The 24958-nt window shown below is 36.9% G+C and overlaps 1 protein-coding gene across 1 annotated transcript in view; it reads right to left on the reverse strand.

Annotated features, from left to right (window-relative positions):
• The window catches only part of NKAIN2 (sodium/potassium transporting ATPase interacting 2), a gene marked incomplete at its 3' end in the record, with an annotated part of 509777 nt that extends 486247 nt beyond the window's left edge, over positions 1-23530 (reverse strand). The window contains exons 1-4 of the mRNA XM_080588355.1: positions 19946-23530; positions 18933-19005; positions 16140-16202; positions 15758-15792 (exon numbers count right to left, since the gene is read on the reverse strand). Of these exons, the coding sequence (XP_080444481.1) occupies positions 15758-15792; positions 16140-16202; positions 18933-19005; positions 19946-19994 (220 nt within the window). The 5' untranslated portion in view covers positions 19995-23530. The remainder of the gene's footprint in view (positions 1-15757; positions 15793-16139; positions 16203-18932; positions 19006-19945) is intronic.
• Positions 23531-24958: the final 1428 nt, after the last annotated feature.

Consider the following 24958-nt stretch of genomic DNA (forward strand, 5'->3'; position numbering starts at 1 on the left):
CTCAAATAGCTGTGTCCACAGTTAGAAGAGTTTTCAGTCTCCAAAGACCCCTCTGCTTTACCTTTCCTGGTGTGAATAAAAACTCTGAAATGCATCAGAACAAGATAGGAAAATGATTAAATGAAGCTGTAATATGATGATTTATGGAGGCATAACTTTTCATTACTTTGTTAAAGTGTCTGACTGCTTTTCTACTGTGATACTTACTTTGCATAGAGTAAATCACCTATCAGTTGAAAATGAGTAATAGCTTTTACTCTGTTTATTACATGGTATTTTATGCTGAAATTTAATGGAACAGTTTAATTTCTTAAAAATCCTGGCTAGCGTACTGAGACATAAGTTAGAGTTCCTAATATCTTGACAATGACTTCTATAGTCACCAGGCTCATCTTTAGAAAGATATGTTATTAACCAATGTTTTTTAAGAGGAGGATCAATTGGATCAGTTGGATTTGATCTATTGGATCAAATATTTTCTTGCAATCTTACTACTTTTTGACAGTTTGAGGGTGGAGAGAAGATACTGGTGATCTATTGGATCAAATATTTTCTTGCAATCTTACTATTTTTTGACAGTTTGAGGGTGGAGAGAAGATACTGGAAACTATATAAATCTGTCCAGTCAAGCATCAGTCTCATATGAAAGAGCTGCAAGCAGAGAGATCTCTCTGCACACTTGAGACACATGGGGCCTTATCCATCAATCTGAGCACAAGTAGCCAGTAGCTTATCTTGGAACAGGTACAATACCCTCCATTATTGTACCTTGACTGCTTTAACCTCAGTTACCGTTGCTGCTTGTGGCACACTGTGCAGACACGCAGCACAGCTGTTCCACACCGTCATTTTGATACTTCCATTGTTACAAATAATAATGGCAAAACTGTTAAGGCAACTCTGGATGCAAAGAAATCAGATTCCGCTTTGCTACAAGGCTGAAGGCAGCCTCAGTGAACCCAGTCCCAAAGCATTGACATCTGGACATGTGTGGCACTGGCTCCTGAAAATGGCTTGGTAAGTTAGCGCCACAGATAAAAAGGCTTGAAGGAGGCATTTAACCCTTGCTATTAATGATGAGCTATTACTATCCCAATTATTTTTGAAAACAGGATTTAGCCAGACACAGTCACATACCTGCAGAGTGGTACTTTAGAAAAATTCTCAGGGTAAATAAAGTATAAACACATTAAAAAGAATAACAAAGGTAACTTGGACAGTAAGCACCACAAAAATGCCCAGAGCTTAGAGCAAACTAGAATTTAGTGATTAAAAAGAAAAAAAAAAAAAAAAAAGCTGAATACAGTTTCTTGACATGTCTGCTCTTCATTCCAGGGATGATGTACCTCCTGTGCAGTAGTCTTAGGCTTGAAAGTACCAGTTAGACAATATGATGCAGTACCCGACAGAGGTTGAAGTGTGGTCCCTCTGTTAGAAGAAAGAGCTGAAACTACACTCAGGTATTTTTACATTGCAGAACACAATTTTTGTTGTTTTCATTGTACAGAGAAAACAAAGCAAACTGCGGAACAGTATGCACTATTAGAAAGTTATACACAAAAAATGCCAAGGAACTTCTGGTTCCATACAAACAAGTAGCTTTTCTTTTTTATTCTAATATGTTTCTAATACTTGCTTAATAGCTTAAAAGCAGTGACTTGATCTAAACACTGTGGGGATTTGCAGCTACCCTAAAAATAGATGACAAAACACTACTCTTACAAAACGAGTATATTTTGTGGAAGACTCACCTAATTAGTAGCCCATACAACTTTAAATAAATGTGCCACTGAGTGAGATGCTTCTCAAAGCGGTAGGAAAACCTGTCTGCATCTAGTTTAATGGAACTATGTATCACACAATCACAGAACAGTTTGGGTTGAAAGAACATTAAAGATCATATAATTTGCACCCCCTGCCATGGGCAGGGACACCTCCCGCTAGACCAGGTTGCTCAAAGCCCCATCCAGCCTGGCCTTGAACGACTCCAGGGAGGAAGCATCCACAGCTTTTCTGGGCAACCAGTGCCAGGGCCTCACCACACTCTTAGTAAATAACTTATTTCTAATGTCTAATCTAAATCTACCCTCTTTCAGCTTAAAACTATTACCCCCAGTCCTATCACTATGCTCTGATGTCCCTCCCCAGCTTTCCTGTAGGCAATCCTGTATTGAGAGATTCTAGTCCAGCTACTTTAACATGGCTTTATAACCTCTGAACACTGTTTATGTAATCTTTAGACAAAAACAGGTTTTGTTTTTGATAAAGAACAAATAAGAAGTTTGAGGGAAAACCTGGAAGGGTTTAATTCATTTTACAAAAATAGACAGGAACATTTAAACACTGAAATTAAGGTCTCCACAATCAGATGATAACTAGTGAAATTATGCAGACAAGTGAGATCTATAGGCATCTTGACAGCATTTTTTATGAAGAATTCAAGGCATGGTTAAGGAAACCAGGATGCATGACAGAAGTTTCAGAAGTTCCAGGAAAGACTGTACCAGTTCAATAAACCTATTTAGATATATTAACTATAAATACTAAAAAACAAAACAACAACAACAAAAAAAAACTATAGATGTTGATCTGTAGCTATACTATTCCCAAGATATGTGCTGGGAAGGTGTTGGAGACAGCATGCAAGACTACTTGGAGTCTTGGTCTGACCTTGCATGGTCATTATGTTCTTACATAAACTATATAAAGGCATTTTATCTGTCACAAGGGCTTTTATATCCTCAGCCAGATAGGTCATCACAGTCTTAGTCAAAATATCTTTTCCTTTTTCTTTACTTTGCCAGTATCTTTGTATCAGAAATCAATAAGGAGAGAAATGTTAGATATATGTCTAAATTGTGTCTGGATGAAATGTGATGTTTTCAGCTAATGTTCTTATCTAGTATAGACACAGTTAGGAGGGCTGCAAGACAAAAAGCACAAGAATTTGCTCTGTAGGTGTTGTCTAGTACCTGCTGTCATCTGAGAATGTAACAAAGTATTGGAAATCTTTTTGGATTTAGCAGAGCAATGAAGGAGGGCTCTCAAGTCTTTCATTGTGGTGGAAAATCATCAAGGGGTGTGAATAGAAATTCTTCCTTCTTATTCATGAAGCCCTTCTTCCCTTGTTGCAAGAGATAGAGAATATTTATTTTCTTGGGCAACAACTTCTTGCTAGAGTGGATTCTAAGGAAGGATAAAACAGCTGGAGACAGGTATGAGGCAACCTACTCTACCTTGTCTGACCTTGCAGTCCATGTTGCTGAGTACCTTAATACCATAAATGAGAAAAGGTAATTTCTAAAGCAAGGAAAAGGGACTAAAATCTATAAGAACGACAAAATGGTAACTCAAACCAGTCTTTTCAGAAGGATTGTTATTTGATAAAATCAATTCGAAACAAAGTATTTCACAACACATTGAGTAGAGACAAGGGCCTTATTGCATCTCAAAGAACATATTTTTCTATGTTGCTCTACCATATACATGGGCCAGCTATCAGAAAAATCTGGTTTCTTTTTTTTTTCTTTTTTTTTTTTTTCTGCAGTCATATACACATTGAAAGAATAAATTGCAGCAAAGGAATCCTCCAAAGTGTGAAGGACACTGCCGTTTTTCATGCAGAACTAATTCCCATCATCCAAACAGAAGATCATCCTTTGTTGACAACACTGCTCCTGGGATCTCAGAACTCCAGAGCCAAGAAGAGAGTGGCTCATTAGCCCACAAATTTCCATTGAGTATAAGGTGGTAACTGCAGCATCTAGAGCTGTTTGTAAAGGTGCTCTAGCTGCTAACTGTCCCTCAGCAATTAGGGATTTAAATTCTTTTCTGTGCTCCTGCAGTGACCTCATCAACAAAATCTGTAAACTTATTATCATTAAGAAAATGATAACATGCCAAAAGGACCTAATAATTTGAGATTCTAAACTGCAAGCTTGCCAAAGAATAACTTTTATGACCAAGCAGATCTGGTCATCTTTGCTCCCTCTCAGCAGGAGTTTCCATCATTCTGTTCTGTCCTCACAAATGGCATACAGTACATATATTTTGTCTGCTACCTTTGAAGCTGCAATGATAAACCAAGGTGCTTGCCAAACATTTTTACAGGTTTAAGGCTTTAATTTTACAGGTTTATGAGGCCTCATTAATGGGGAGCTTTTTTCTCCACAGTACAGAAGTATGAGGCATGTCCAACAATTTATTGTTTTCATGCGTTTTTTTTAGGGAGAATTTGGAGCAATTTTCTCACAGATTTTTGGAAAGTTCAAGAATCATTTGATGCAAAGGTACCAGAAGAGTCAGATTCTGCTCTATGACAAGGATTGACTGTTTATTTCTCCTAGATCTTAAGGAAGACAGTTCTAACAAAATTCTTCAAAGCTATTTACCTCAACTCTGAGCAGTCCTGCAGCTGTGTGTTTACAGAGGCCCCATTGATGTCCTGGAGGTAATTTTTTACATGTATGTGAGACAAAAATCGATAATAATAATCAATAATAATTAATAATGATAATAGTATACTTAATCCCACTTTTTTTTTTTTTTTTTTTTAATAGGACTTAGGCTGGGATGCCATAAATCCTTTAACTGGAAGCAAAATTAACACTGGATATGTCTAAACAGGAATACTTGACTTGGGGAAAAAATGTCAGTGTTTAAAACTAGAACACATGAATCTCTAATTCCTTGTATTTGGGACACCTAGTGGAGGAAGTAGTTACAGAAGAAAACACACAAATGTCAAAGCCGCCTTTGTAACCTGTCACAGAAATATTTGCTATGGATGCATATCTCTTTCTCTCTAATGCATAACTCCTTACTTTAAAGGGACTATTAGTTTTGCCACTACTACTGAAAGTAAGAATAAATAAATAAATAAATTATTAGTGTTATTACAGTTTATTATTTACATTACCATATCATCTAGAAAGTTAATTTATAGAAATCACTGTGGGAAAAATATGAAATCTGGGAGAAGATTCAGGTTTGTTTTCCTGAAGAAGTCATAAGCTCTTCTTGTCTGAAATTCCTTAGCTTGAGCAGAACATTGGATAATGGCTGTGCATTCTAAAATCATCACACTGTGTAAACGTGTTATCAAAGACTGTTTCTCAGTCTAGTGCCTACATGGTAGAAGTGTTCTTATTGGTACGATACCCACAGAAATGATCATTTCCTCACAATAACAAATACAAGCATTGTCATACTGATTCAGACCAATTCATCTAGTACAATATCCTCTTTCTGACAGCGGCCAGCATCAGATGCTTCAGACAAAAAGGGCAAGAAACCATGAAATTGGTAATTATGGAATAACCTTTCAATAAGTAAAGTTTCTTCTTAAATCTGAATTTAGAAGTCAGTTTATGCCCTGAAGCATGAGTGTTCATATAAATTGTGCTAAACCTTTGACTTGTATGGTGCATCATGACAGCAAGATCTATCCTGTTCAAGTATATTATTATTGTAAATGCTTAACTTTTAAGGTATTTCCTTGTGGTTTTACTTTTGTAGTTGTAAGCAGCCCCTGCATTCATCCTCAAGGCAAATGCAAAATATGCTTCTGCACTCCTAAGAAAGAGAAACAAGGAGAAACACATGGCATAGAAGGTAATATAGGAATACTTTACGTCCTATATTCCTTTTCCAATGTCACTAACTTGGTTTAATGTGGGAAAGGAATTCACAGGGAGCTTTGTGCTGTTTCACACGTTCCTGAGTTAGAGATAATGAGGAAAACAGTGGTAGAACCAAAAACTTGAGCAAGGTTGAGATAAAGTAAATTGGCTACAGTGTTAAAGATGAGCTTTGGGCAGTGGCCAATTGCTGGCTGGCTCGAGGCACGTTTCTGAGGGTCTCTAACCAATTGTATGACAGGTTCAGGTGCGTGGACAGCGCGTGGGGCTACGGGGAAAGTATGTGTAGTAGTGAAAAAGGGCAATAAATGTCTTCTGTTCAAGAGCCATCAGGAGTCCGTGTCTTGCATCCCTTCAGTTTAACCTATATATGTAAATATGAATAATCTATATGTATACATGCATTCATACCCATGTGATACCCATCTGATAACAGAATTTCTAATAATGACCCAGTACTACAAGAACACATTAACACACCTAGACACAAACATAAAATAACTCTATTACTGAAGACACTTTTAAACACCGATAAGCAGACTTATCAGCCTTTGAAGAGAATGATCAAGGAGAAAAAGGAAAAATATAAAAAATAAATGTAACATTGCCCAAACAGCTTAGGAAATTTAACTGTATATTTAGCCATTAAAACTAACTGAAGAAATGTGTACCTGAGACTATCTGGAAAATACCTGCTCCATTGTTTGTATTAATACAGGATTAAATGCTGGCAGACCAAAACAAATGCAAAGATTCCAAGATGATGGAAAACTCATATATGCAGAGCAAGCGTTTAAAAGACCTTTTTCAAAATCAAAACCTACTCAAGTAACAAAAGAAAACAATAAGAAACTGAAAAAGAATGATCCCTTCACATGGTACAGTACTGAAAGGATCTCCTACAAAGATCGCTGCACTGAATGCATTAATTTATATTCATGCCTAGCTACCCTTGTTGAATATCCACTATAAGTACAACTACTAAATTCAGTACATCTGAGTTATAAGAAAAATAATATAAATTGTATACAACTTCTGTAATGTTCATAAAGCAGAACAATGTACAATAAATACTGCATCTTACCAACTCAGTTATTACATACATTTGTACTTTTAGCACCAACAGTTCAGCTGTCCTTACCCCACACTTTCAAACAAAAAGAAATATTTCTGAGGGCCTGATCAAAACTGGCTGAAATTCCAGGAAAGACTCCTGTTGCCTTGAGTGACTTTTGGATGGGGCCCAGAAACTGCTAGATCTGCTTGCTTTGAAGAGACTGCTAAACTTCATACTAGTGGTTAGTCCTGTGAAGCATGAGTGTTTAAGAAACCAGTCCTCCTTAATGACAAATCACACCTCCAAATTGCTTTCTCAGTGGTGATACCCTGGAGCTATGCAAGACCCTGAGCTGTCCTTCAGTTTTTTGCCACCAAAAATATTGCCAGTAAGTACTGTTCTGATTCCACCTGCAGCATACTCTAAATGAAGGTAAATAAGGCATTCATGCAAGAAATTAACACATGGCATAAAATAATACTGAGCTGCAGGGTGAAAGCTAGAGTTGTGTCAGAGGGAAAATCAGAGTTTAACAGTGTACGTACAGTCCCAGGCAATGTCTCAGTAAGACCCCTAATAGATGGATTGACAGAACAAGCACTCAAACCAAACCTAACAGTTGTCATTTGTCCTATGGTCTGAAAAAACACAAAGTCAACTTTTTTATTTTTTTATTTTGATTTTTGTAATATTCTTGTGCTCTTCTATATCACATACTTCGCCAAATTGTTTTTACAAAACTCATATTCAAGCTACTTAACAAAACTAGCTTAATAAATATTTTGCAGTCCATGCAGTTTTAAAAGCAGTGTGATACAATTCCCAGTTTTAGCTCAATGGATTGTTCTGTATGTTCTTTATTCTCTAAAACAAAGCAAAACAAAACAAAAAGCAAAAATACTCTTTCAAAGAACCTATGGGAGTCTCTCTTATAAGTAAGGCACAAGAAACTAGCTAACGTTTTTAGTTTCAGCTAAACTTACTACAACAAGCATCCTGAAGGTATAGCAAAAGGGTCACAACCTAAGTGAACCTTTTTAGCTGCAGACTCCACAAGAAGCCAAAATATTTTCAAACATCACTTTATACTTTGGTTGACTCTGTATGTTTCCGTGTTCTATTTCAGATTAACTATGACACAATCACCAGAATGTTTGAGACATTTCTCACTGCATTCAGTTTCCTACTTCTTATTCAGTTCTGGTATATTGTCTGCACTGGTACTTGCTAGGGTGGCAGCTTGTTACATGGGAACTAAAAGGGTTTCAGATAGTGTCTGTGCCTGTGGCATTACGGCCTGGTCACCCACAGATAACCATAATGCCCACACATTGCTGTGTTAGCATCCAGGGGCCATAACAGATGCAAGAATTGTTTACTGGGATTTTTTTAAAACTTTTTAAACTTCCACCAAGGTACATGCACAAACTTGGTTAACACAGTACATGGAGTTCAGCTGAGTTTGTGTAGCAACATTCACACAGAGACATGAGAAACAATTTGAGAACTAGTTCAGAGTTTAACTACAAAAAAAAAAAATGCCTTTATGAAGAGATTACAACCATGAAGACAGATGGGAGAAGACACACCATAAGAGCAGTAGCATCTCTAGATATGTTGTAAAGCACTTGTCAGTTCAGAAATGTGAAAACTTCAGGAGAAATGCCTAGGAATGGAAGAATCAGAGCTGAAATGAATAGGAACAAACTTGCTGTTCTTGCCACTAATGAGGAAGCAAAGACCAGGGTGAATGGTGGGTCACTTAGCCAAGCTGAAAATACAAAATAGGTGTTTTAGATGATGCAACGTTGTGAAACAGCCACCAGCCAGGGAAGGGGACACAGAGAACCTTGTATTTGCTGACACTGATGTGCACAGGCCAAAAGCAACAGAAAGCAATAGAAAGAATATTTCTTTTCCACAGTTGGCTCAAACTGTAAAGAAGATGTGTAGGGGCTGGGCTGGGGGGAAGAGGGACACAGCATTCCCCAGCCAAAAGAGCTCTCCAGCATACTGTGTAAAGGAGCTTAAGAGAGAGACAGTTTGGGGCTAGGCCAGGGCATCATTGTGCAAAATGGTTTAGCAGTGCCAAAACTCTCCATGGAACAGCTGGTCATATTTGCTGCATCCCCATACTGTGAAGCAGAAAATACAGGTCTGCTGCCTGCTGTCTTCTAAGCAAACCTCTCGGAAGGCTGTTGACAGTTGTATTTGGGCTATGCTCTATCAATTTGCTTAGGTTTACAGCAGGATAAAAAAGGGGCAAAGAGAAAAAGACAAAGAACCTTGGAAAGTTAAAGAAGGATGCATGACAGTTTCAAATGAAGAGAAAGCGGGGGAGGAGAATGGGAAGGGGGAAGAGGCAAAAGAGAAACCCTTCATGGAATCTAATTGATCAGGCCACCTCCAAGCTAAAATTATTATTATTATTATAATCTAATTATAATTATTATAATCTCCTTTGTTTTAATATCAGCTGGGTAAGGAAATTATCAGAATTGTCTCAGGCTGAAATGACCACTGTCTAATGGCAGACTAGAAGCATACCCTCTGATTCATTATATAGTTCTAGGATAAGGTAGAAAATCACCTCAGAAGTCATTGCTGCCTCTTGGCCGGGGAGTCCCTCAGCAGAATGTGTTGCAGAAGCATCCTCCAGCTCGGCTGTTCCTCAAGGAGTAACAGCTTTCCTCGCTCAGCAAGGAGCTGTTCCGTGAGTCCAATCTGCCAACTCTGCTTCCAATTCACATGTTATGGCCTTTGCACTCTGCTACCACATTCCTTTAGCATTTGCTTCCAGGGAATATTCTAATAAATGAACTTATTACAGAGGTTTTCAAATGAAACGCAGGGAAACTGCAATATTTTTCAAAGAAGAGAAAATCTTGTGAAAATCTCGTTCAGAGGATCTCTGATAATAAAGACTGGGAAGAGATTTTTCTGTCCAGAGAGCTGGCACTGTTTCTAGGAATACTGCCCATTCTGGGAAAGAATAGTGTACTGGATTTAATATGTCTGTTTATATTCTCCCAAGAAAGCAATTCTAAATAAAATGAATATAAGATTTCCTAGAAGATATTAGAAAAACACTCACCTAACAGATATTACTTTCCTCTTGTATCTTAGATTCTTCTAGCTCTTTACACTTTTTTTTTTTTTTTTTGAAATCAACACTACAAATATAAATATTTCAAGGCCATTCATTGTAGGGAAAATATGTGCAAGATCAGTGTTGTGTATAAACATAGCCAAACACAAAACAGTGTTTGCCTGCTAAATCCAAACAAAAATAATTACATATAAGCTAGTTTAGCTGTCACTCTGTGCTGAAATAGAGGTTCTCAAAGGATAAAAATTAAGATGGATATTAAATCTTACATTTGAATTATTTTTTTCTAAGATAGTGAGGTATTTGTCCGAGGCATCAGTCTTTGAAATTATCTTTGAAAGCCACCGTATGATTTTAAGTCCTGGTTGCTACAATTTTTTGAAGCTTTCACATGACCTTGTGGTTGCAAATGTAAAAACACACTAGACATATTATACAGCTTTTGTTTTGTCCATATGGCACTCAGTATTGACTCTCACTACAACAGAGAAACTGTTGCCTACGGAACACTATTTCTCTAGACATCTAAGAGACCAGAAAAGGCAAGGAAATAGTTTAAGTTGAAAATGAAGTTGACATAACGACGTTGACTAAGTGTTTGTGCCTCACACCATTAGGCCACAGCAAATCATAATTTCACAACATCAAAAATTCCTCTTTTAGACAGGTTGCTAAATGCAGAACTTAAATTCAACATGAACATACATAGCTGGCACATGACCCTGTCCTTTGCTATCTGTAACTCCATACAGTCCCCCATACCAATGGTTATCAATGCCATTCTAATTTGACATGATACTGATAACATTTCTGAAAAGTTTCAGTATACTTTGATTTGTTTTACATTATTTTATTAAACACCTGCATTTGTATTGTGGTTTGAGGCATTTTTAAAAGCATTATATTCCTCCAGAGAATCTTTCCTCAGATAAACCAGACATTTTACAATTCAAATACAGCAACTGTTTGGCTTTTTATTGTTGTTGTTGTTCTTTTTTATTATTTTTCCCCTCCTTTGGCGTAATACCCAAGATGTGTGGGCTGTTGGTTTTTTTCCCCTTTCATCTCAATATATAAATGCAATAATAGAAGTAATTAATGTTTAGCTGTTTAACTTCCATTTTATGCAGAGTAGACATCTGATGATCAAATCCACCCAATGTCTGCAATTAGACCAACTTGTGCAGCTGCGCTTCCTCTTGCTAGCTGGAATGCACTTCCCTTTTGCTCTGAACTGCTTTGTGATACACTTCACATACAATGCTCTATGCATAGCTTTGAAATAAATGTGGGATATTATTCTATCTTCAAGGCCAAAATAGAGAAGGGCTGTATTAATCTTTTGGGTGGGAAAAAGAGGGAGAAAAGGAGGGAGAGGAAAATAAAATGAAAAGGCAATGACTGCAGATGCCCAGGCTGTACATGGCATGGAAAAATCATTGTCAGCTTTGCTGTCACTGTCACACTAAACTTCCCAGATGTTCATATCTGGAAATGTCACAAAATGTCATGGCATAAGTTGCTGTATTTTGTTTTCTGCAGAAAGGGTGAACAATAATAAAACAGCCTCAGGAGTGTATGGCTAGCCAACAGCAGCTTGTAAAGGTCTCAGTAAAGCAGCATGTGTGCATATTCTGGAAAAGAGGCAAACACCAACCTTTTTTTTTTTTTAATTAATAACGTAGTGCTTGAGCGGACAGACATTTAACATTTGAATTAAACACAAAGAAAAGGCTCTTTCGTCATCTTCTCTGGAACTCAAAGCTGCCTTTGTCCAAGAGCTAAAATGCTAATGTCAGATTAGTTATTGACAGAGCCAGTACAAATTTGTTCCATGTTCATTTATCTTCTGGAATTTGATGTAGTGACCTACAATTAAAAACAGAACCCTCTGTGAAATAAGCTCTTCATCATTGACATTGATGTGGGAGAAAGCTTTACATTTTAAAGTAAGATCTTTCAAAGCATAGATTTTATCTTCTCCACAAGGTTTGTGTTTTTAAGTGAAGTCCAGGTCAGGTTCTGTCTGTGAGGTCTTCTTTCTCTCAAATTACTTCTATTTGTTTTTCAGAAAGCAATGTGGAAGCAAAACGCACCAACCACACTGGCACACATGCAACAAGATGCCCTCACTTAAACATTAAGACTAAGCATTTTAAAATGTTATCTGTCTATACATCCAAATAAAAAGAGCTTTGGATAAAATGATTTCGGTTCCTTTACAAAAGAAAAGGAAAGGAAATCAATCATCTGTTTTTCTGTGTTTATAGAACTCAATGTAGATCCAGAAGCTACAGTTAAAACCCTTTCCTTACAATCTTGCTGTTTCATGTAATTAAGTTCACTGTAATACGTTAATATTCTAATGATGTGAGCTACTTATAAAACCAGAACTGTCAAAGAGCTAAAAGTGACCCACTCCCTTTCATACTGGTTTTGACTAAGTCACTAAATCACTTTGATCTTTAGAGAAACATGTACCTTATCTTAATCTACACAACATGTGTGTGGTATATACAATCAGTGTGTGGGTACACAATAGGTACTAAAACTACAGAGCAGAGAGGGAGACAAGGAACTGATCAAGAATAAATGTTCAGCCAGGATCACTTGTTTTTTAAGAGATATTTGCTCTGGGACAGTGATTTATTTCAATGTCTATTTCATATATGCCAGATGACTCAGATGCCATCATTTAGTCTGGTAGTCCTTGGTACATTAGTCTAATGTAACATCATTGAGCAGCTGCATTCTCATTTATTTGAAGGACAGATGGCAGCTATGCTTTGGTCAATTGTAAATTTGTTCACTCAAAATTTCTTTTTCAGCCTGCTATACTTCATTCTATGATGGTTGGCTATATTTTTTTCTGGTTTTGGCTTTGTTTTTTTCCCCAAGTTTCTATAAACATGAGTAAGCTAGATAATCATCAATCAAGCTGAGAAGCATTTTATTTTGATTCTTTTCAGTTATTTTATTATAAGCTACATTTTAAAAGATAGGTGAACTATTCTGTTTATTTAATAAAAATATATCACCAAGTGACAGGCTCTACCCATCATTCTGGTCCTTTCTGTTGTCATCTGAGGGAGGAAGAATTTACCTGGAAGTAGTAATTTATCATTCACCATTACTTGGAACAGGAGGCTTGGTCTCCCACACTCGGTAAATATGCAGGGAACAGCAGCCAAAACCCTTTAACATAAACAATTGGTACAATATTCATATACTATGAAAGGAAACAGACCTTCAGATCCATCTCCTTAATTAGCTGTTATCTCTGTTTCTCCACCTCTTCCTAAATGTTGGGCAAAATAGCACACTATAACTCCACTTACAGGTCTTCCTTTCACTGCTTTGACTCCCGGTACCACCAGACTCCTCAAATTCACAGCACAGCTACCTCTCCTATAGTGTTGCCATGTTAACGCATCACTCAATGGTCAATGGGAGGATGATGAAAGGCATCCATTCTGTTTTTATCATTTGCCAGTTGCAGCACGTATACTGCATACGATCTATTGAGAACAGGTGTGGAGCCTCCTGGATGGGAGTGGATGCCTGTCTCGGAGCGGATGGTTTTGATTGCAGGATGGAGCAGAGCAGACACAGTAAGCTAGGTGCCTCCAGCAAAAGCAAAGATTAAGAGACTCCTGAGACAAGCAGGGAAGAGGCTGAAAGCCAGACCTCAGAGCTGATGATAAAAAGACTTTCCTAGAGGTTCAGAAGAAACAATGCAGAAATTGTTGCAACTCAGGAAGCTGATGAAAATCGCTGGAATGACAGCAGAGCAGGATCCACTCTACAAGCAGAGTGGGCCGGCAGGGGAGGAGAGGTAAGGAAGATTTGATGTCAAATCCTTTATTCTAAGCCTTCTTGCCTAGTAAATCTTGAGTTTTCTGTTTTGAGAGCCTTTACTGGTTTTGGCAATCATCATTTGAAGGAATAGTTGTGGCCCAATCTCCATGAAAGTTGTGGCCACCTCTACTCTCCTGCAGTACCTATATATCAGAAGTTAACTGTGACTAAGTTTTTAGACAATAGGGCAAATGTCTGTATCATTTTTATACTGTTCATTATTAAATTCTTCCTCCTCTTGAGCTCATCTACTCTCCTGTTTCACAACTTTTGTAAACATTTATTGTGGAAAATCTGTTAGTAGCTATGTAGCCACTTGGAAATCTATATAATGGAGTGGTGTAATTCTACTCTTCTCTTTTCCATAGGCTTCCCTATGTATCCTCAAGTATTTGCATCTGCTTATTTTTACACGCTATTTTAAGGATCTAAAGAGATAAGATTGCTGGAGGGTGAGTACCATATATCTTCTACATGCAAACACTACCCAAAGAGCCTCCATGAAAACATCTGCACTTCCCTCTCATAAGAACTTTCCAGCTACAGCAGATAATGTCAAGAGGAAAGTGATACAGCTTTACAAGAGTACTTCATACCACTGGAAGAAAAAAAAAAAAAAAAAGAAGAAGATGAAGATGAAGGAAAAGGTAAAATAAAGAAAGCAGAAACACTGCAGCAACAGTTTTATATTAATTTACGCCACATGGCAATAAGCATTGACATTAGTTTGAGACTTATAAATCAACTTATGATTCTATTTCAGCTTCTACTATGCTATTTAGTCCTTATCCTGTGTAACAATTAAGCTGTTATATCTACTTTGTGTTTTAATGTATTTTGTGTTTTAATGGATGCATAGGCAATAGCTTATTTCATTAAACTGAGAATAAAAGTCCACTGCCTAGAGTCTCTTCAACATTTCAAAATAGCTACATTTTTTATCTCCTTTCTTGACAGTATCTCCTTTTTCGGGGGGGAAAAAAAAAAAAAAGACTTTCAGGCTTTGGACATAGTGGAATACAATTGTCTCCATCTCTTAACATCAATGCTGTTGAAGCAGTATCTGTCTGTATTTATTAAACTGAAAAGGCCTGCAGATATAAGAATTCTAGTACAAGAATTCTGGTCTTTGATTCATTTTCTGGATTTGTTTCTTGGTATCCACTATTTACTTCTTTGCATCTCAGATGCTCCACTTGAGTTGCTACCTCTTTTCTTAATCCTTTAAACAAATGAAAATATTGTACCAATACATAAGAAAGGGCTTTCTAATAAAGTCAGTCCAATGTGTCATTTAAGGTGAAGGTAGGACATCTTCATCCCAGAACAACAAAGTTTGCAGTCTTTCTAGGGTGATACACAGTATCTTTATTAAAGAATTTCTTTGAAAGAAAATGCAAGTTAAATAAAGCCTGCCTTTGACATTGAAAACTCCAGAAAGAAAGCTACAATTTTATTTTTAATTTCTTAGACTGAAACATGAATTTGTCTGATGTCAATTTTTTTAATTTTTTTTTCTTTTTGGGGGGGGGTAATCTATCTATAGCAATGCAAAAGTAGACAAAACTGATAGATATTATAGAATTATTTAATTTTATTTCAAACCAAGAACAACTTAATTTTGTGAAAAAATAATTTTAAAGGTTGACTTTTTATCCTGAGCTGGGACAGCATTATTTTTAATATACTGTTTTGTTTTTTTTTATAGAATGCTGAACAACTGTTTCTCACTCAGATCTTTCCATAACTATGGAACCCTTGAAGGACTCCCAGCCCCACTTCCTGAATCCTTTTACATATTACACTTTTCGATGAGTGGATGATAACCAACTCTCAAAATTACCCATGACTTCCCTTATCAAACTCTATTGCTTTGAGAGGGCAGTAAAAGGCAGATAGTCTCCCCAGCTGGCAACCTGGCACTAACAGATGCCTAATAAATGACTGCAGCTCAGCAGACCCAGCTTAGGAACCCTTCCTTACAGGCATGGTTGAGAAATTAACATCCTTTAGCTGTAAGAAATTAGTTTTTTGTTGTTGTTTGTTTGCTTTTTTTTTTTATATATATATCTTTCTTTTCTGTCATGGCTGTACCTTCATGCTGTACTTCATCCTGCAGTGGCATACCCCTGCAGGAAAAAAGAAAAAAAAAAAAGTGAAAGAATAGAATCATAAAATCATAGAAGCATTAAGGTTGGACCTTCAGGATCATCCGTTCCAACCATCACCCAATACCAGTGTCACCCACAAAACCATTTCCCTAAGCGCCGGGTCCAACCTTTCCTTGAACACCCCCAGGGACGGTAACTCCATCACTTCCTTAGGCAACTGGTTCCAATGCCTGACTACTCTTTCTGAGAAGAAATGTTTCCTCATTCCCAACCTAAAGCTCTCCTGGTGCAACTTGAGGCCATCCCCGCAAGAGGTTTACAGAAACTTCTCAAAATAGTTCTAGAAAGAAAGTGGGTTTACATACAAGGCTTGAATGCAGGACAGAGCAGGACAGCATGTAGACGTGTCAGCACTGGCTTCCAAGAAACTGCAGTATAAATGCGATAGATTAATACTGAATAAGTTTTACATTGTTTGAGTTCCTGTGTCTGAGTTCATACCTGAAAAAACATTCCTGACTACATGACGGTCCAACATGAACTACCAGCACTATCATTTTAGTGGTATTGGTAATTGCCATTTCAATGAACTTGTAGGCAACTTACTAGATTTTCAATATCATTTTGTGTTTATCTAGGTCCCTGAGAATATGTTAGATCTACAAAGAATAAATAAATAAAATAAAATAAAATAAAATAAAATAAAATAAAATAAAATAAAAATCTGGCCATTAATCTAAGACTACTGAAACAGAGCATGTGGAAGTAGTACAATAAACAATCTTTGTGAGACACTTTTTCCTGACTCTGAATATTGTAACACTGCATTTGTCTGAACTACGCTTGAGGCAAGAGTAAGGATATTTCTTATAACTCCCTAATCAGAATCAGATCCTAAGCTCTCATAGATCATGTTGGGTCTTTACTTCTCCTTTCTCCGTCTGATCTCATTTTCACCAGTTACTGTAAGAGCCAAAGGATCTGTGGCAGGATGGTGAGTTCCTGCCAAATGCCTCTTCCTGTTTCTTCAACGTTCTAAGACACCATGAAATAAAATCTGTCTCTGTTGGTCCCACATCCACACAGTTAAATTTGTCCAATTTCAGGTTTCTTTGCCCTGCCAGAATGTCTCAAACAGAGAAAAGAATATGAACTTTCCGTTTCATGCTTTCTCACTGCCATGTAGTAGCCTAGTTGTCCTATCCATCAGAGCATTTAAGTGTGTACTTGAAGTTATATACATGCTTTGCTGAGTCCTAGGCTGTATAATTATGGAAAGAAACAATTGCTTAGAGTACGCTTGGATTTTCAATAAATGTCAAAGGCATTTCCAGCCTTGGATGGGTGCTTTTTAATGTGTCAAATAAATCTAAAATAAATACACACTGCTAGAATCTACTACAAATGAAATACATTTGTCTTCAACAAGAACAGTAACTCCCATAAAATCAACATTCCAGTCCTTTCATTTGTCCTCAAAAAGTGAAGTTTTTAATCTGTGCAAACTTAAAAATTACAAAATTAAATTATACCTTATATTGACTGTTCTTTCCTTACATGCTTAGTCCATGCAGGTAACAAAAAGTATGTCATTAAATGGGGACTAAGGGCCATGAAAGAGAGCAGAAGAGCTCTTTACAAAATAATTAGTAATTTCTGTAATCTATCACCTATTGCTATGGGAAAAAAAAATAACAAAATAAAAAAAGCATGAAACCCCCAAGCCCACAAATGAATTAGGGAAGGATTTATTTCCATCTCCAAATTAAAAAAAAAAAAAAAAAAAAAAAAAAACGGGAAGATTTATCCCTGTTTAGCCAGCCCTTAAATGCACTTTATATGTAGTCACTATGGTCAACTTTGTAGTGCATTTTTGGTGACCTAGTGTAAATTTATGCTTTTAGACTCAAAATATCTTCCATTTGCATATTTTCATCTTTCCACCCAAGGATACTGTTTTACAAAGAACATGAAAAGTATCTCATTGCTATCAACAGCAGTTTAAAAATCAGAGAAATGAAGCTCACTCATCTATTGATGTTAAGGTGTCATACTGTGGCTATCCATTGATTGTCTTTAGGGGGCAGAATGCATTTAGCATTAGATTATGCACTTATCATCATAATCCTCATGAGATTCCATATCAGAATCATATCATTCTAGCATGAGCACTGTATTCCTCCTATAGTTCAAAAAAGTATTCCCGAAAACAAATGCTTTCAATTTTTTATAATTACATCTGACTTCCAGGGGATGTCAAATGAATCAATACATTTTAGAAGTATGTAAGTGTTTGAAGTCCTATAGGCAAAAATCATAAGGAAAGAAGCTAGCTTATATAAATCACAGGTATTTTTCATGTATCCTTCAGGCAAAAATAATCTCATGTTATTCCAAGGAGAGTACTTAAACTAAAGGTAGGGATCATTAGGTGACAACTAAAAATAATTTTTGTTAAAGTGATATTTCATTATGCTTAGTCACAGTAATATATTACGCCTGTAGCTCTACTTTCAAAGAAACTTCTTGGAAAGGAAAAATGTGCAATACTACTACATTAATAAAGGTCATTCACTTCTCCTCCAAAACGATAAATTTAGGGAACTAGAGGAAGTCTTAACTTCCGTTATACATACAACTATAACTGGAACAAATGGCCACTATGTAGAAATATATAGACTAAACCGTCTTTAATTTATTCAAAGTAAGGTCAGCAAATGATTTTAAATGTACCATAAACGAAGAGCTCAAGAAATCTTAGTATGTGCTGGGAGAATGCAATAGGGTCACTCTGCTGTGAAAATTCATTGATGAAAAAAGTCTCAGGAGTTTTCCAGTAAAAATTTCAGACCTCATTGCAGTAGAGCCAAATGCCGCAGGGCAAATCAACTGAGATTAAGCAATAATCAAGAGGTAGTTCCACCTCAAGAGACCAACAAAAAAATCATCTGAAGTCAAGGTAGGTTCAGTAACTGAGCAGACTTGCAAGTACACCAGAGGGCGAGGCAACAGAATGTAAGCAGCAGGGTTACTTCTAGGACTGGACTGCCCCTGAAGCATGCTGGACAAAAAAGGAAGATACCTCAATCCAGCACAAAAGCATTGAGTTAATCATAAGTTGAGTTATTGAACAAGCCTGAGATGCATTAGGTTCTTACCTGACAGGGAAATCAGCTGCATCCTGTTGCTGGACTGTTAGAAACCAATGGGAATCAGGAACCAGCTGTAAGACTGGGCAGAAGCATTACAAGCAGTGAGAAGAACTGTGTGTCTGATTTTCATTCACCTCTTGTCATTTTGTGGCGCTATCTCGTTAGCCACTAATACCTCAGATAATTACAGTAAAAGATAAAGTCCAAAGAAAACAAATTCCTTCTGTACTTCAGTGAGAACGTGTGAGGAACCCATCTCACACCAAGAATAGATGAATGACAGTTTTTTACTTAATGCTTTGATATAGTTCCCAGTAGCTAAAGTGGCTTGGGTGGGAAAAAAAAAAAAAAAAAAAAAGTAGTGTAATAAGAGTAGTCCTACTGTCTAAATCCAGATGCATCAGCTTGGAAATTAAAATTTGTTGCTTTTAAAGCTGTTGCAGCAATGACAAAACCATTTGCATGGCAGAAAGGAAGGAGGTTTGTTGGTCAGTAAACAGGAGGAGGCTAACTAAAGACAGAAGAGGCATCCAGAGGCAGTCGCTGTTGACTTTCCTCAGTGCTCTTCACATTTGTAGCTTTCGGTCTTTTGACCTTAGTTTTGTTGCTATGTTAGAAAGTGCTTGTTTGCCCTCCTGGAGGTAGCATTGCATGCAGTAACTAATCTGTGGATCTTCTAAAGTAAACCACTGCTGTAGAGCTGCACAGTGGCTGAGGATGCCTAAAGATAGCCTGTAATTCAATGCAGAAAGAACAGTCCATGCAATCAGTTTGAGACAATTAACAGTATCAGTATCTGAAGCGGAGATGTTCGGTGAAAGACTCTCACTTTTACCAGAGGATGCTCCAGATTCACTTAGCTATGGCATGTGGTACACTCATGGACTGATTACCACTTTTAGTTTGATATATGTGGTGAATAATTGTAATAAATTGTTGTTTTTTTTTTTCTTTTATATAACACAAAATACTACAAAAATTAGAAATACAAACAGAAGGCTATCTTTAAATCATGGTACCTTTAAAATAATGTGAAAAAAAAGTTATTACAGCACTCTCCAGTATCATCCATTTGCCAGGACTGGTGAAAGACAAAAATATGGTGTATAAATATTCTCTTCGGTAATGTTTTCAGAAGAGTTTATATACAGTAGGCCTTGCCACAATTATTTAATACTCTTTAAAAAACTAAAACATCTATTGCCCCAGCCACTAAAGCTTTTGTATTAATTTCAGAAAGAGCATACAAATTTTTAGAATGTCATACATCTCAAAAATATTAAAAAAAAAAAAAATTAGTTAAGCTAGAAGAAAGTTATTTCCAGGAAGGTTTGGAGCCTGTTTTCTGGAAGGCACATTGAACTGATATCTAATTGCATTCACACTATTTGCCATATCATCAATGGGAAGCATTTTATAGCTGGATGCAGCTAGATTAAAATCAATTTAAAAGATGAGTTGTTTTTCATCATGTATTTTTATTTAATCTGACAGCTGCTTTCTGAATGGCATGGAAGAGTGCATATGAACCAGTTATATCACCCTCGAATAAACCAATTGTTATATTCTTTAACTATTTTATATGTGTTGCTTTACATAGAAGATGTAATTCAAAGAGATAGTTCAAATTTGGCTTATTCTCTCAAATTCTGCCTAAAGTCCTCTCCCAAAAGTGAGCAATCTGTTATCTGTACTGCAAAAGGGCACTTCAAAAGCAGAGATCTAGGATTAAAGCATAGGAATATGTAAAAGTAGCTAGAAAATACATTGGTATGAGCATGAAGATATCAATGGAAATCTGAAAAGAGGTAAAAAAAAAAAAAAGAGAGAAAAAGAAAGAAAACAATAGAGAACTGTAAAGAAGAGTAAGAAATACTGGAGGAAAGTACAGACAAACACTGTTTTTTGTCTTTCTCATCCAACATTCTCCTGTTGCTTGCTTTCCTGATATTGCTGTACATTTTGCGCCCTTTGGAACAAATGGTAGCCACTTACACAGCTTCTTTGTATGTTCTGTAAAGCAAATAACCATTTAATCAACTTCAAATTAATCACAAAGTATTAACATTGCTTTTATGACTAGTTACACATCAAAACTCCTTTGGTAACCGAGACTACAAAACACAGCTGCACTGATGCTGTTTCCACTCACCAAACAAGAAATAGTTCAGGACTGTACAAAGTCTAATCTCAACCAATGTTGTGCAGAGCTTGCCAGTATACTTATGCTTGATTACTTTGCTATGAGGAAATTTTTATTTTTTTTACCTAATTTTTCTGTTGAACTATCAGTTTAGGTTGACCTTGCTATTGACACCAACTTTGAACATTGGCAAGACAGGGAAGATGAACTGCAGTCTTTTTACAGTAGATAGCAAACAAAAAGGAGAGTCGTAGAATTTCCTATGCGTGCACAAATATTTTCTATTTCAACTCACTTGAAATACAAATGAAATTGACATGACTGATAATTTTTGGCTGTCAGTTAAAATTTTGGTTGAGGTGTCTGCCTAGTGAAATTGCCTTTAGAATGTGCCAGTCTCTTGACAAGCAAACCAGAAGTAAAAATCTGGTATAACATTATGTTTTTCTATGGTTTTGCACTTTTTTTTTTTTTTGACAGTGAGGTTGTTATCTTTTGGAACAGAAGATGAGGGCATTCTTCCAGTTAAGTTCCGGCAGTATTAAAAATATATCCTGCATGGGAAAAGGCAAAAAAAACCTCCAATATGACAGAGTTGGAAAAACTGCGTTTGGTTAAGACTAGAAGTGCAGCCGTGGGCTACATGTAACCTTCCAGTACAGGTGGAAGAGCAAACACAATGACTTCTAAAAACATAAATACATAAAGAATTCATTGTCTGTATAACTGAGCAATGTGTCTACAATTACCACAAGAAAAGAGATATTGAAGTTATCATAAACCTTTGGTGCTGCTATTACTTTATTTTAATGTTACTTTATTTATAGAAAGTAACTGTGAAAATATATTGTAGAACTCATTTATCAATATGCAGATTGTTTTATGAGCCCGAGTAAAAGAACATCTTAAACCTGGTCTGTGAACAAATAAGCAAGCATGGCATTCTCAGGGTCTAGCAATTTTAACTGTCAGAACCCACTGGGAAAGGCACTGTGGGTTTTGTACTCAACATACTTCTACCTTTTCGAACATATGTACACCAAGTTCTCAAAATAGACTTTATCTTCAGAAAGCAGCTTTACTACCTCTACCCTTAGCTGATAAATTGTATCCTTCACTTTATTAATTAAAAATAATCATAGAATCATAGGATCATAGAACAGCTTGTGTTGGAAGGGACTTTAAAGACTGTCTAGTTCCAGTGCCACTACCATGGGCAGGGATGCCACCCACTACATCAGGCTGGCCAGGGCCCTGTCCAACCTGGCCTTGAACACCTTTACATGAGCAAAACTTCTGTTGAGTGCAAAGTCATTTCATAAAGCTTCCTATCTCCACATACTTTGCTAGTTAATGCTCTAAACTGAAAGAATAAAAGAACTACAGACAGACTCTCTTTCAGAATCTTTTATTAAAGGGTCATCAGTAAGTGAGATATGCCATTGTGACTCTACTGACTGTTTTTGTCTTTCCTTTTTATTGGGTCAGTTTCCAGTCTACAAAGACACTCTTCATCTCTTTTGAATCTCTCCAAGTGCTTCAACAGCTAATACAAGTTAAGCTTTCAGGTCTTACTTTACCTGTTCTTTTAAGTTCTGTCACTTAAATAACGTGTTCTTAGAGCAATATGGTACAGCTCTGGTGATTCAAGAACATTGTTTTTCAAAGACTACTTCCAGAGCCCAGCGCATACATTCTTAAGGAAAGGTTCACATGGGGGACATGCCTAACCTCCAGCTAAAGAAGTGCTTTTCAGTTCCTGAATGGTTGAATGGCTTTTAGGATGTTTTAACAAACGTTCCTGCAATTTCACTTCACGGCTCGACTCTTCTGAGAAGCTTCAGTGATAAATTGTGAACTTAGATGTAAAGATCAAGAGGCATAGAATCATTCTACGTAGGTTAGATATTGAAAGTTTAGCTAAGACTAGCTGTGCTCTAGACTAGGATTTTCTATCATCAATGGAGATAAACAGGCACCTCTGAAATATACTTCATTTCATTTTAAGGATGTGAGATACTTGCCCCTGCTTGATATTGTTTCTTTCAATTGGGTAAAAGGACTGAGTGACACTTTGGGTGAGATATCTAGCTTATGCATTTACTGGGTGAATAGAACCTCAGTTTGTATGTCTGAGAAGGAGGCAGATGTGATGACAGATGATGGGAATATGTTCCAGTGTAGTGGTTTAGCCCCAGCAGGCAGCTCAGCACCACCCAGCCACTCACTCCCCAGGTGGGATGGTGGGGAGAACTGGAAAGGTTAAAGGGAGAGAACACATGAGCTGAGACAAAGACAGCCTGCTAGACAAAGCAACAGCCATCCACACAGGCAAAACAAAACAAGGAATTCATGCATCGGCAGGCAGGTGTTCAGCCACTTCCAGAAAAGCAGGGCTGATCATGTGTAACAGTTTTTTGTGAAGAAAAATGGCATCACTCCAAATGCGTCATGTCCCCGCCCCCCCCCCCCCCCCCCCCCCCTTTCTTCTTTACCCCAGCTTTTATTGCTGAGCATGATGCCACTGATGCCACACGGTATGGGATGTCCCTTTAGACAATTTAGTTCACCTGGCCTGGCTGTACTCCCTCCCAGCTCCTGGGGCACCCCCAGCCTCCTCACTGGCAGGGCAGCATGAGAAGCTGAAAAATTCTTGGCTCTGTGTGAGTACTGCTCTGCAACAACGGAAAACATTAGTATGTTATCACCATTATTTTTATCAAAAATCCAAAACATAGCATCTTACAAGACTCTAAGAATTAAATTAACACCATGCCAGCCAAAATATGATATCCAGGAAATCTGAATCTAAAATATGAGCTTCTTTCTCAAAGCAGTTCCACACTATTAGGGGTGAGAGCCTGAAACAAGAAATTGTTGATCACAGAAATGGCTTTATATCTTACAACTGTGAAGATCGAGCTGACCTTTTTGAACATCAAAGAATTACTGAACAAAAATCCCTAATGCCATTTGTTCTACTGACATGTCTAAGTCTGCTTTGTATGAACTCTACATTGAACAATCCTTCCTAAGCTGTTATTTAGACTGATGAATTTATTGGCTATTCTTGCCAGTTAGCTCTCTTCCATGAATTTGCCATTAATTTAGCTCCACTCCAGAACTGCTATGGCCATAGTACATATGTATTACTAAGTCTTCTAAAATACAGTAATAAATAACATAACAGCAATTAACTGAAATCCAGGATCCAAACACTGAAAAGGGCAATGATTACTTTTGGCATGATCCCATAGTGTGCTGAAAATCTAACATTTGGTAAAGACACCCTTCTCCTGAAAAATAGACAAGAGCAAGAATATTTCTCCAGCAGATTTTGAACAACATTGGAGAAAATAAAAACAATGTGAAACAAACTAGGACACAGTATATCACGTATGAGAAGACAAGTCCAAATCATGAATGCTCATTTTCAAATATTAATAATTCTCTCATCTTTGTGTTTCCAATAAACTGCATAATCTACCAGTAAAAGCTTTTCAGACAAAAAGCTTTAAAAAGGTGTAATCCCGTGGATGTCAATATAGGCACAAAAATCTACACCTGTTAAGAACAAACCTATCATGTTAAGGTCCATAATTTAGATTTTGTTCTTCCTGTAATCCTTTTTAACTTACTTTCAATCAATGTTCAGCGACCTGTACTGAAATACCAGCAATTTAACAATGCTGAAAGGTTTTCAGACATGCACCTGGTCAGACATCTCCCCTCCTTCCCTTTAGAAATCCAAAAATTATGCAAAATCTCCATATCAGTACTAAGCAACACACATTCAGCTGAAGTTCTGGCACAATATGGGGGCTACAGCTCAGCTACATTTTTGGTATTTTATAAGAAATCCTTCCAAAATTATAAAAAGGTATAATTT

The sequence above is a fragment of the Anser brachyrhynchus genome (genome assembly GCF_964034855.1).
Source record: "Anser brachyrhynchus genome assembly, chromosome: 3".
Classification (NCBI taxonomy): Eukaryota; Metazoa; Chordata; class Aves; order Anseriformes; family Anatidae; genus Anser; species Anser brachyrhynchus.